The sequence below is a fragment of the Numida meleagris genome, chromosome 3, assembly GCF_002078875.1.
Source record: "Numida meleagris isolate 19003 breed g44 Domestic line chromosome 3, NumMel1.0, whole genome shotgun sequence".
In the NCBI taxonomy this organism is placed as follows: Eukaryota; Metazoa; Chordata; class Aves; order Galliformes; family Numididae; genus Numida; species Numida meleagris.
The window spans coordinates 97,893,740-97,907,856 of NC_034411.1; the positions used below are offsets into that span (position 1 = coordinate 97,893,740).

Sequence of the window (14,117 nt, forward strand, 5' to 3'; positions counted from 1 at the left end):
ATAATTGTCTCAAATGTAATGACTAGAATTCAGAATTTAATAAAGCAACTTCCTTCTTCATCTAGAGATTGTGTAGCCTCCAAAGAAGTAATCACATTTATTGCTTTAATCCACATCATGAATCCAATCTCCTTTTTACTTTCGGCAGAGAGCACTTCTGATATCTTTGGGATGTTTGCATTTGTTTTTTCTCTCTTGTTCTGTTTGTTTTCTGGTGACAGAAATTGGAATTATAAGCATTTGCAAGATTGCTCCATTGACTCTTAGGATCAATACTAGATTGCTTTTCTCTGCTCATAGCAGACAGCTCAATTCTCCTATGACTTCAGAAATATGCATCAGAGTTACAGTCATTTTATAGCTTCTTATCCTAACGCTATCTTGAATGGCTTAGTAAACATAATGCTTTTCATATATCTCCTCTAATGCTGACTTTTCTTCCCCGTTGAAGAGAAAAAGAGATGGCTGAGTGGCCTTCTGGGGAAAGTTATGGCCATAATTCAAACCAGCAGAGGCATGACATGGTCTGCAAGTTGCTGACAGACTTAAGACAGCAAATAAATTTTTATACTACTAAGCTATGTATTTCTTTATAGTGTAAACAACTCTTCGCCAAGCCTGAGGTTTTCTGAACCTTTTGTGATCTAACATGCTGAAGATTGACAGCTCTGGTTATGGTAGCTCCTAGTCTGCTGCTGTTGGCAGTGCCTCCATCACAGGGCACATTGTCACTGAGCCAGTGGTTTCTATAGCAGCAAGTGCTATATAAAAACCTAACTTTTCCCTCACCCAGGTAATGTTTACACAATCTAAGGAAGTTGGGAGAGAAGTGGCATCCATTTGCCTCCTACCTCCCTTTAGATATTTACAAACATTAATCAGATCCCCTCTCAGTCTTCTTTTCCCCAGGCCAAACAGATCCCAAGGCTGATTTCCTCATAGGGGAGATGCTTTTCCTCATAGGGGAGATGCTCCAGGTCCTTTATTATTTTTGAGGCCTTCTGGTGGACTCCTTCTTGGAGATCCCTGTTCTTTTTGAACTGGGGAGTCCAGAAGTGGACACAGTATTCTAAATGTGGCCTCACCAGGACAGAGCAGAGGGGGAGGATCACCTACTTAGACCTGCTGGTCACACTCTTTTTAATGCACCCTAGGATACCATTGGCTTTCTTGGCCACAAGTGCACTTCCTCCCTGAAGGCTGGGTAGAGATTCCCAGCAGCTCTGTATTAAAATCATCCTTGTTCATTAGCTCCTTGTGCTCATAGGGGTCATTACTGTTGCTCACTCCCACAGTAACAGCTTTCCCATGGGTGCCACACATAGTATCTCCCACATTAATTAGTACTGCCCATGCTGCAGTGCTACCCCAATGCCTCCACTTGCATTACACCATACTGCACAGCTTCCATAGGCTCAGTTGCCCTCTTCCATTGACCCATATTCTGCCTCACAGACTTCCCATCTCCCCAGCACCAGTCAGAAAACAGTCCCAGCCTGTGCAGAGATGGGTCATGTACAGCAAAACTGCCTGGAGATTGATCCCCCTTTGCTGAGCTCATCAGAGTGAGCAGCATTATTCTGTATCGGAGGGCCCCTGGTTCCTTCATACATAGACCTCTGCTGTACATGCTCTCCAAAATGAGTTAATGGGTGACTACTGATTTGCAAATCTTCACAAATAATGTTCTACAAGGTACATTTCATCTGATTCATTTCAGAATCAGAGATGTCAGATTTTGCTACTTCAGTGATATTTTAAAATTCCAACCACATAATGCCATGTTGCTACGTATCCAAACTACGAGGACATCATCGCACACCTAACACTGTCCTGACTCCTGATCATCTTCTCCATGCCAAAACCAGTGAGAGCCTCACCAGATACAAGCATCTTCCAAAATGGTGACTCTGTCCCATGCTGACACTTCCACCTACCACACCCTCTGCAGCCCTGCCCAAGTACAATGAGGAGCAAGCTGTAAGACCAAAGCATATGGGTGAAATCTGTAAGGAATTATTAAATTTAGGAACATAAAGCCTGACTATTTGCACATTAAAATTAAATACAAAGCACTGCTTGCAACAGTGTCTTAGTACCAGTTGCAGAACGGAAAAAATGTCCATTCGTGGTACATCCTTTAAAGGGTGAAAACCCTTGCAGATGGGACTTCAAGAGCAGCACATCACTTATTCCAACAACTTTTCTCAAATATTTGTCAATAGATGTTTAATTTAAATAAGAGCTATTTATTCAACCAAAAGATGAAAAAATTATAAACTGACAAGCTAGAGTTTTCAACACATGCACATATTAAACAAATGGATTTTAATATGGTTTTCAATGGAAGAACTCATATGTTGCTGAGCGCTTACATGAATCTCCCTCAGAACAATCATGCGCTATCTATTATGATCAGCAAGCCAAAAAATACCCCACTGTGAGTGGCTGTGATTTACTGAGCTTTCAAAAAGAAAATGCTTCACCATTTGAATATTGAGGGTAAATTTGTCTTCTATTTATCTGTGTTAATTCTTTTGTTACAAAACCAGTTAGTGTACCAGTTCAGAAAATTCCTCAGAACATACATTTCTATGGCACAGACATTTATTTGAACTGTAAACAGAAGCTGAGGGTTGCTATGGTGTGATCTTTTGCTCAAAGTCTATTTACCTCTGTGAGCTAACAACAATACCAATAGTGGAGTCCATAAAACAAAGTATAAAACAAAGCAGCTACTACTCACCATGGTGCTGAGAACTCCTTATTCTAAGGAAATGAATACTCACCATAAACAAAGGTATGTAGAAAAGTAAGTTAAATTCTTTTTTTTTTTTTTAAGATAAAATGGTATTTGAATATGTCTTCTGTAAGGAAAGATTTAGAAAGAAGAAAGACTTTGGAAAATGTGATTGTTGTTTTCTAGTACTCTTGCAAAATTAAGCCTGTGCAAGTGAGGATATGCAGCCTAGGTGAACATCCATGTTCTGCCACATTAAGGAGACCCTGGAGGGACAGCAAATGGCAAAGAGCAAAAAACAGAGATACAGCACAGCTTTAGCAACGTGCACCAGTCTCCACTCTCTAACCTGGGTCTGGGTACATGCTTGCACTGAGTTTGTGATTGCAGCTCAGCTTTCCTGAACCTGAATGTGGGATCACAGCACAGGAGAGCTTCAGCCCAAGTGGTCCCAGACAGGCCCAGGAACTGAACACCCAGCAGAGATGCTTGCAACGAAGTCCCTAAATCAGCCTTTGTCAAGAGCATGGTACCATTTTAACCATGGAGCTAGAGCATGTTATTTCTAGAACTGATTCTCATTAACTAGCAGAACTGTTCAGCACATCTGAGCTGCTCTCCTACTGCAAGTGTAATAAACGTTCCTGCTTTTCATTTGATGCTAATGGCAGAGATGATATTTTATAAATAGAATTACAAGAAGGCAGTCCAAAGTCATCCATCCTCCAATTGACAGATTCAAGTATATAAATAAAACTCTTAAGAAAGAAGAATGGTTGAGTTTAGGAATATAAACCATAACAATGAAGAGAGAAAAAAACACACTTTCCTCCAACACAGGACTGGAAATTTAAATTATTCCTTCTGCAAAGTGCTACCCAACTTCTCCCTTTATTTGTGAGTAATTTCCCTCTCAAAAAGCAAATCAATAACATAAAAAAAAAACATGCAGTACAATATAATTATTTGAACTGGTGTTACTTTGCTCTCTGTCCTGGTGCTCTGTTTTGGAAAACTTGCCTCTCATTCATCCAAGATTCACTGAGCTCATTATATATATATATATTTCAGATGAAATATTTCCCTTTGCACGTGTCAGCAGTCTTTGACAAATTACTATTTTGCTGAAAAGTTTCTTAGGATGTCTTCTTGGAAAAGGCTGCGAGATGTACTTCGGTCAGTGTTGTGATCAAAGCTGGATTTTTAGAGAGGCACATAACCCTCATACTGCACACGTGTAGATTATGTTGAAAACTCATACAAAAAGTAGGATAAGGTCTCGGCCTTTCCCATTAACTGGTCAATTGTAAGAACGCAGGATTTTATTCAAATTCTGCAACCGTGTGTTCAGTTGCCTAGCTGTCTACTTCTGCTTTGGAAGTGTTCAAATTTTCAGCATTCAAAAGGCCAGTTCATTCATATCATTTCAGTAATCTAAGGATAAGTTTTCCTGAAAACAGAGGCCTGTCCTGAAAACCATCTTTACAGCCAGGCTCGTATTCTCTTCAATAAAACCATAAGATCGTCTTCACTGAAGCATCTGTTGCAATAAAAGTCCCATCTGAAAGCTGTTCCATTTCTGTTTGGCTGCTCTGGCCATAAGGTCTTGGACACAGCTGTGTTCTTTCATTTTTGCCTTACTGTTTGGGTATCGGCACATGAACTGTTGCACAACTGAGCTAAAAATACAAAGCTTCAAACACATCCAGGAAGAATTCACATTGTTTTGGCTGTCCATTTCTTTAGGGAACAAAAGTTTCCAGCTCCATAGAAAAAAAAAATAAAGCTCACTACAACCCTAGAAGGGGTGAGTCTGAACTGAACACCAAAACAGCACAGGTGATCCAAGACAAACATGGCTCAACTGGCTGTGCTTTACCCACTTGCTCTGCTACTTGTCATTCTAGGTCTTCCAAACCTTCTATTTTACTGGGCTTGAGCAACAAGATGGGGTCAGATCAGACAGGGACAGAAAATGGAGGGAGTTAGGTGAAGCTCAGACAGTCCTGTGCAACACAGGCAATGTGACTGGTCATCAGATCTCGTTCAGTTTGGTGCAAAGAATGCCTCAGGGATACCCAAGAGCAGTCTTCCAGTATCTGCAAGTAGGTTACTGAAAGGACAGAGCCAGGCTGCTTACAGAAGTGCACCATGGGAGGATGAAAGACCATGGGCACAAGCTGAAAAGAGAATGTTTCTGACTACATATAAGGCAAAATTTAATCTTCATAAGAACAGTTAAGCAGTGAAGCACATTACCCAAAGTGGCTGTGCAGTCTCCATCCTTGGAGGTTTTCAAGACCAAATGCAAAAAGTCCCAGGCTGGTCTCATCTCCTAACTGACTCTCTTATGGACGGCATGTTGGGCTAGAGACCTCCTGAGGTCTCCTGAATCCTCCTGTCTTCTCAGGGAAAGTGTCACCAGATCCTGGGGAAACAAAGAAAAAGCTATAGACAGAAAAACCTACATCCAGCTATGAAAATATTCTGCCTATAGGAAGAACCTCCTTCTAAAGCCTAACAGTCAGTGTTGGCCAAACAGGAGCCTCAAGTTTGCTTGAACACTAGCTCCTACTTGTAAGAAGGAAACCTACATTAATAGAAACCTGCAGTGAAGATGGTAAAAGCTTTACTGAAAAACAGATAAAGAGTATGACTGATGTGTTCAGACAAGGCTTCCCAATTTTAGACTCTGACATTTACCTTGAAAAAAATAAAGGGAAGTGGCTCATTTGTCAGCCAACAGAACTTGCAGATGTTAAGAACATGACCCCTTCATTTAATGTCTAGAGAAAAATTTTAAACAAGTTTTAGGCACCCAGATTCAAAACCCACCTAACTTGAAGAGAATTTGTCTAGCTTGCAGAGAAATTTTTGTATCTCACATCAAAACAGAAAGTTAATGTACCTTTCTGAATATGGTGAGCAGGTATAAATGAATTATGTAGTGTCTTAGAGTACAGACCAGAAAAGACACCTTTAGCTACTGCAGGATATAGCTAAGGGCCAGAGAACAATCCAAAAAAAAGAACTGAAAAGCATGTTGAACATGAAAATAATGTGATACACACCTGGAATATTGCAATTCACAATAAAATATGTATGTAAGAACGACAGTGCACCAGGTAACAGAGAAAACACAGTCTCTGTACTATATGTGAAGCAGCACTGTTATCAGCTGATTTGCAAGCCAGTATTAACTGTTCATAGAAGCAGAACAGTTAATATTCAGAACACAGAATCAGAAAAAAGCAAGGCTATGTCAGATTTCTGAGGTCAAGATTGCTGCCTTAGGTACTAAAGCAATATGAAGTGCAGCCTTTTCAGGAGAACTTAACGACTTTATATATAATATATGTATTATATATATATATGAGCATATATATTCAATGTATATATATATTAGAACAATTAGTGAACTGTACAAGAAGAGAGAGAATAAACGGAATAAAACCAAGCTCTACAACACAATTACAAGAGCTCCCTGCTAAGGTAAGGACATGACTTGAACAACTCTGATCAAATTCTAAAGATAATTTTGGCTGTCCAGGCAATTTTGCACTTCTTCACAAGATCTAGCCTCCATCCAAGCCTGAAAGTATGTGAAATACCAACTGAAAACACCGATAAGACTCAGCCAGGGAGGAACATTCCTTCTTTTTTTGTTTCTTTCTCCTGAAACTGATAGTTCTAAATGTTCCTAGTCACACACAGCCCTTTAGCATTCCTTCCCCGAAATCCCACCACAGTGCCCCTGTGGCAGGTTTAAGAAGAAGATTCTCACGGTGCCTTCCAGCTTTATACAACTATCAGTCTAGTTTGCAGAGTACTGGTGAAAACGTACCAAAATATGGGTTGTCCATATTGTCAAGTTATACTGGTTCCAGTTGCAATTTCAACTATTATTTGCTTTTGATATAACTAAAACTGAAAGGAAAAGGTCGGCATATTGTATGGAATAGCCACAGATGAGTGTTTTTTCAATTCAACAATATTTTCAAATGAATAACCTTTGTTTCAAACAACTGCCTATCAGTAGCTAGCATATTTTATAACACTCAAGGCAACAGAAAAAAAAATCCTGACAGACTTCTTACAGCTTCTATTTCATTTTGAAGTGTCAGACTCTGTGTCACTGAAAGCAGACATTCTCTCTGCAGCACTTATAAGCTGCAATGCAACAGACACTAAACTTTCCAGGCTTGCTCAGCTGAAATCCCATTAAGACAAGAAAGAAGTGTATACTTTTGTATTAAAGCTACAGTAAAATTTAAGAATGAATGAGGCTTTTAACCTGCTGGCTATGTAGCCTTCACTTTAAAAGGGTTTTACTCCAAGCCTGTTGTTTGCAGGATTTTTCATTTTGCCTGTACAAAGCAACGCAGTCACTTGCTCCTGAGAGACAAAGCTGTAGCTTGCTAGTAGGGTCTCCCACCTCCAGGTTTTCCAGAGCCCTTGCTGGTTAATGCCCATTCCTTCTCTGTCGGGTGCCCAGCATCCTGACACTGAACATCTAGCATCCTACCCTGCCAAATTCACCATGACCTGATTTCCACATGGCAGTTTTGTCTGACTTCACTGATCTTGATTCATTTGAGGACAACAATGCAGATGGCGTTATTCAGAGACCGGCAGCACTGCTCAAGTAGAAAGACGGCCATGGGGGTTTCCATCCGTTGGTGAGGTGTCAGTCTTTCCAAACAGTGAAGCCCTCTCTTCCAACTGGTGAGCTGGTTTCTGCCTCTTATTCAGATGTGACACACATGCTGCTCCTCTGCTTCTACATTTGTGTTTCTTAGACCTCTGCAGTTACCTCCCATCAAACACGAAGTCTGTTAAATGGAAAACACTTTGCTGTTCATTAAATCATGATCTGATCTTCATAGAAAATGCAATATGGCTGTAATGTTTCTTCTCTTTGAGGTGAGTTTGCCAAAAACATGGTATGAGCATTTGGCAACGTTGTCCTTCAAATTCAGAAACACAGCTTTCAGAGGAAAATATACTATAAAAAAACTAAGCAATTTCTGGAAAACCCAACTCAGAAATTGCGTCTGGATCAGGACATCAAATACTGGCATATATAATCTGATTTTCTTAACTACTGTTTAATTTAAATGATCAATTTTGGAAAACATATGTTTTAAAATAAGGTAGTGCATGTTAAAGTCAGACAAATCTTGTATAACTTATGCTGCAATACCCTCTTGTGGCCATATACAAATAGTTTATCTAAACACCTGAACCTTTCTTCTCCCTAAAAAAAAACTATTTTTTTTTCCTTTAGGAATGAACTAGCTCACCTATTTTTTACAGACAAATTTGTTGTGTGCATCATCGCTTGTCTGGTAGCAACAAAAGAATAACCCCATTTATGTTCTTCCTCAGCATAATGGGCCCTGACACTGCTTATCAGAGAAACTAATACCGAAATTAACTCTTAAGCAAAGGCACCATCTCCTTCAGTGACACTCAGAACAACTTTTTCAATTTTCATATCCCCAGGAAGAAAAAACAAAGATGCTATAATCAGTTTTCATAGATACATACAACATGAAGCCACTATTAACATTAGCCTGTTCTTCTGCAGGATGGAAAGAAGTAAGAAGTGGATCAGTTGTGTTAACTCAAATGAGTTTTGTGCTTAAAATCTCAAAGTTGTTATAATGCATATATAAAATGCTAAACCCACGGATGATAATATTAGGGGAAACAGTTTAATATCTGCAGAACTATCGAGCTGTTAATATATTCATTGGCCTGAATGGGCTACAGGTATGTCCACTAAGGAATCCAGAGCAATCCCCAGAAATGTCATCCTTACACTAACCTTGATGCTCTTTAATGGTGCATAACCACTCCCTTAATGGAGAGCGGTTATGAGAACAGGGGATCGTTTTTAAAATATGTGCTCTTACTGGTCTGTCTTTGGAACAGCAGCTATGTTTCAAAGTCATATAATAGTCACAACAACGACAAAACTTATTTAGACAGCCATTATCCCACTCTGATCTGCAGTTTCCAGAGCAACAACTGGCACAGGATGAAGTGTCCAGCCGCTGTCTGTAGACTTATAGATTGCATTCATTTAAAGGCAGAATTGCTAGCTGGTAAAGAGTCCCTTCTTCTCTGAGATTGCAGTCTCGGACCTAAACATCTGACTTTAACCTACAAGCTCACTTTCAGTAAGGCATTCTGAGGGGCACATCATAGCTCTCCAACTGCATCAAAACCAAGGCGGTTACATCTCCTGCATCTTTGCAGACACCATTCAATAGAATAGACTCTATGCACCGGCCAGCAATGTTCCCATGCAATATATTCAGTGATTACAACAAGTCATTTGGAAACTATGTACTCAGCTGATAATCATTTTCAGCTTATTTTCACATTTAATTTGCATAAAGTGACTTGAAAGGGTGGGTATAAGAGAGGAGGGGACAGACTCTTCAGCAGGGTCTGTTGTGATAGGACAAGGAAAATGGCTTCAAACTAAAAGAGAGGAGATTTAGACTGGAAATAACAAGCAATTTTTTTATGAAAAGGGCAGTGAAACACTGGCACTGTTTGCCCGGAGAGGTGGTGGATGCCCTGTCCATGGAGACACCCAAGGTCAGGCTGGACGGGGCTCTGAGCAACCTGATGGAGCTGTCAGTGTCCCTGTTCATTGTGGGGGAGTTGCACTAGGTGGCCTTTAAATGTCCCTTCCAACTCTAAGGATTCTGTGATTCTATGGAAGATTATGATAAAAATAACAAAAGAACTTTGTAAACATTCATTAAAAAGCATTCCACGCACAGGAATAGCCTTCCCATCAGGATCTTTTCCTCACCTGATCAGGAGCTAAATTCCCATCTGCATGGATTAATTAACTGGGTCTTCCAAGCATGCCCCAGCTTTGTTTTCGCAGCAGTTAAATGTCACTAAAATCCCACTCTTCAACTATTTATCTGCATACAGTGCAGGAGAGGACCTTGGAATGGATAAGTAGATTCTAGAAAAGGAACAGAGTCAGCTCTGAGGCCTGGTTGGCAAACAGCTCATTTCTTCAGTTTTTTATAGGGCTGTGTGGATATGTGGCTTTTTTTTTCTTTTTGGCTGAAAGGGATGGAAAAAAATTTTGGTTTCAATTCCCTCAGAAAAGAACAACACCACAGACAAAAAGCTTACTAAAACTTCATTCAAGTCCAAAGCAAACATTTTGTTTTGACATACATTTTTAAACTCTTCTTAATTTATGTTATTGCAATTTTCAAAGTCATGGTAATTTTTCCAAATATAGAAATATCTTTTGCTCAAAAATCTCTACATGAAATGTTTGGATAGTTGTAATTGTTATACAGTTACAAATATTTTAAGATAAATTACTTATTTGCCAAATTCAGCATGTATTTCCCAATAGCCCCAAGTAAGCACATTTACAAAAAAATAAAAAAGAAAATCCCTAAAAAATAGATTAGCATTTTCTAGGAAGATGAGGCATGAGGCTAGAATTCATCTGGAGCTGGTTCCCATGACTCAGAAACAAGTCAGCTGAGAATTTGAGAGGAAATTTACACTTTAAAAAATGCCCCATTTTCCTGCAAGGTCACCGAGATTGGAGGAAGTGACTTAATACCACAAAGGCCAGCAGGCTGACTGTAAGGGCAAACTGACATTCCAGACACAGTTTTGATAATTCTCACTTCATATACTAACAGCTCCTGGAAGTTAATCAAAAAGTACTTCCCAGAGTTGCTTAATATCTCCTGAATAAATCTCTGAGTACTTTAAAAGGACTTTTTATCATCTTTGGATGCTCTTTTTTATATCTGAAAATAAGGAGCTTTAAAAGCATTGAAATATCTTCTTTTAAACAAATGAGCTCTGCCCCAAACAGAATCCAAGGCCCCAGCAGCTGCCTGCACTGGGTTTCTTCTCCCTTTCTGGTGAATATTCATAAGCCAGCCTGGTTTCCAATGGAGACAGTAAACACATCGGGGAAAGCAGTAGCTTTCTGGAGGTTTTGCTTCTGCCACACATCTACAACAAAACTCCCCCTGACAAAGTCTGCAGCGGTCCCACAGCATGCTTTGCATTAAACTAGGCTTTGTTGTTCTGCAGATTTTGAGCATACGGTGGTCTCAGCTGCAAGCAGCACAGATCACCTCCCTAAGCTGAGAGCGTGCTGCTTACAGCTGGAGGCCCATGGCTTTCAGTAACAAGTGTTTCTTACAAAATTCTTGTTACCACAGAAACTTGCTCTGCCTTCATGCAGTGAAGCAACACAAAGCAGTAGGAAATGACCATTAAATAACACGGAAGCAAAACAGTGCTGAGCGCTGCCTGTCAGTGCTGGTGTGCGCATTCATTTTCTTAAAGCCATCCAAATCTGCAGCTAAAAGAAAGCGTTGGGAGAGGGGGAGCTCAGAAAGCACAAACAATAGCAGGTTTAACCTTCCTAAGGTTTCAATACATCCGACAACACAGGGGATACACTGAGTGTCAAAATGGACACGTTGGGAAAGGGTTCTGGATTCAGGAGGAACACCTTGACTGGTTCTTGGCAGCCAGCAAGCACACCGCTGGGGCAACCAGCCTCAGCTCCACCTCTGTCTCGTGGCAGCACCCGACCTGGAAGAGCACACCTGGTTGCTAGGCCCAGTGCAGAGGACCAGGCAGCACTGCAGCAGGACCAGGTTCAGCAGGATAAGGTCTGGAGGGAGTCTGTGGAGGCTGAACAGAGAGGAAGAAAAATTTGGTAAGTCACTTGTTCCAATTCATCCCTCTTCTGCTCATTTCAGCAATAGTACTGATGCTCCCTGACATTCTAGGGCTTGATTCGAAGCCTACACTATCAAGCAAAGTTTTCTTCTGCTGGGTTTCTGGATCAGAACCCATCACCTTTCTCTCTAAGGCTATATTAACTCTGTTCTTCTTTACTGGGCAAAATCTATGCCAATAACTTCTGGCGCACTGAGCAAGCTGAAAAAGAAATGCAAAGAAGTGCATGTTTTCTGTCTTTTAGCTTTATAGAGATCTCCACAATGATTATATAAATGTGCCAACCTTTATAATTTATTGCAAACACGCTGATACTATCGCCACTTCTCATATTCTTGGAAATGGCTGAAATGGAAATTGAACAGAGTGTTCTGCCAAAACATGATTCTGGATTCCCAATCTGTAAATCTCCTGAACATACCCCACAGGCCACGTGAAGACAGGAAAATCCCATTATTTCTGTGCTTCAGCAGAAAGAACAGCATGCATAAATGTACTCACCAGTTACCTGAAAGAGCCAGAAATTAAGATCCTCTCTGTCTCTGCCACATAACTTGTGAAGTATGAACTTCTGTTCATACTTCAGTACACAACACAGACATGCTTCTTAGAAGAATATCTTTGGTAAAAGTAAAAACAGCTCCAGTTCTGCCTATGCACTAGTCAAGCAGACAAAAGGAAAAGGCAGAGAATAAAGCACATCACTTTCAGGATGATTTTAGGAAGGGAAAAGAAACCATCTGAAAACTCCTGTCCTCTTCAGACTTCTGGAGGAAATAGAGATAATAGTTTGGGTTTGTCTGGTGCCTGCCACGTTGTCTGGCTCTTTTTGCCTGAGGGGAAGGCTGAAGCCTGGTCTCTGACTTTCGTGATGCCAGGGCTGAGGCGGCAATGCTGCTCTCCCTCAGCTGTGCATTCAGGCCCTTTCCCAGTGGGCCCAGATGCTCCATGCCCATTCTGCAGCAAAGGCAGCAGGAGGGATGCTGCATCTGTGCATGTCTGTTAGGATTCACAGTCATGGATGTTAGTGCAAACCCATGTTCTTGTGTACTTAGGGTAACACATCATACAGCTAATCATGCCCTGCTCTCCATCCTTGGCTACAGAGACAGAACTCTTGTACAAGGGCAGGACAGATATGAGGACAGATGTCTAAAGGCAGCACAGCTGCCTACATCAGGCTACATAGACTACAGCCTGCAGAGAACTGTCCTTTGGCTCCTCATCCTCATCCCAAAAACAATGATGGGGAAAGCTTGCTACAACTTTGTGGTCTGACCTGAAGTGGGTACAGGTAAATTCTCAGTAACTAGCACATTAGGGTGACATCCAAGCCTGGTATGTTCATACAGTGTTCAACATACATAACAAGATAAAAAAATCTGGGACCTCTATGCTGACCAACAAAGACAGAAGGTTTTAAACTGCAATTTTTACTTCTATTCCAAGGTACCAGAACTGGAGTTTCCTAAAGGACTATGACCAAATGGTAAGTTTCAAACAAATACTTAACTGTAATCCAGGCTCTTTTTAGCTTGCATCACTTTGAAGGACACTAATATTTTAAACTGAGCATATTTAGGCATAACTGGCAAATGTTTTAAGACTAAAATCTTTAGGAAAACAAAAGAGGGCTGAGGTGCCATTCATCTTCTGTAAAGGAATACAGCTTGTGCATGCCTTCAGTCTGCTTCAGTATTAATAACTTCATGCAGAGAAAAGTGCTAGAAGAACAAGCTTAAGAAAAAAAAAAGTGTAAGATAATGTCATACTAAGATACAAGCCGCTACTAAAAATGAAATTAAAAACCTCCCACATCACGACCATTCCAGAGCAGGCTAAATTCTTTCTCTCCTGACATTTTAAGCAACGTATTTAAAAATGATTCATTTCCCTGTGCTATCTTATTCCCATGAAAAATGATAGGAAAACTTTTTACCGTATTTCTGCAACACTTTCATGTGCACTCAGTATTACATGTTTACATCTTAATGTTCAAAAAGCAAAAGAGCTGATGTTAGTATTAATCTCAATAACCTGAATTTTTATAAGCATATGATGCAATTCCGAAAACTTCAGCATTAATGGTCTTTGTTTCATCCAGGGTAACAAAAAGGAACAGAAGCCACTGCCAGACTGTATGTCTGTGTTTTCAAACACAGTTCCCAATTCCACCAACCAGAACATTGGCAGTAGGGTGAATACTGAACTTGGCAAGGTACTGATAAACATGGATTACTTCTTCAGCAGGGGAGCACAAAAGAGGAAACTTGAAGATGACCTCCAGCTTTCCTAATGCTTCAAGTAAAAATATCAGTAACAAAGCAAGTCAAAGAGATCTAACTAATAGACTTCTTTCAGACTCCGCAATATTGTAAATACCAGGTAACAAATTCCTCATTTTCCCTCAGAGACCAATAGCACTGTCCAGCATGGAACTTTTTCAAGAACAAAGTCAGATGCCATCAATGCCTGAGGAGACAATCCTCTTCAGATTTGAGGTAACTGGGCCATATACAGTGAGTCAGGACCACAGATCCCATCCATCTTCCCATGCAAGCCCACTGTGACATTGCTACTAACATCAGAAAGAGTAAGTTTAGAGCCAAAGGGC

At 40.4% G+C, this 14,117-nt stretch overlaps 1 protein-coding gene across 2 annotated transcripts; it reads left to right on the plus strand.

Annotated features, from left to right (window-relative positions):
• On the plus strand, positions 2,684–13,841 carry C3H2orf50 (chromosome 3 C2orf50 homolog). Of its 2 annotated transcripts, XM_021391955.1 has the most exons (4): positions 2,684–2,800; positions 11,346–11,480; positions 12,953–12,992; positions 13,608–13,841. In XM_021391955.1, the coding sequence occupies exons 1-4, from the start codon at positions 2,748–2,750 to the stop codon at positions 13,797–13,799; spliced, it is 420 nt and encodes a 139-aa protein (XP_021247630.1). In that variant the 5' UTR covers positions 2,684–2,747; the 3' UTR covers positions 13,800–13,841. The 2 variants fall into 2 exon arrangements, with proteins under 2 accessions (XP_021247630.1, XP_021247628.1); XM_021391953.1 differs by lacking the exon at positions 2,684–2,800 and having other exon boundaries at positions 10,929–11,480.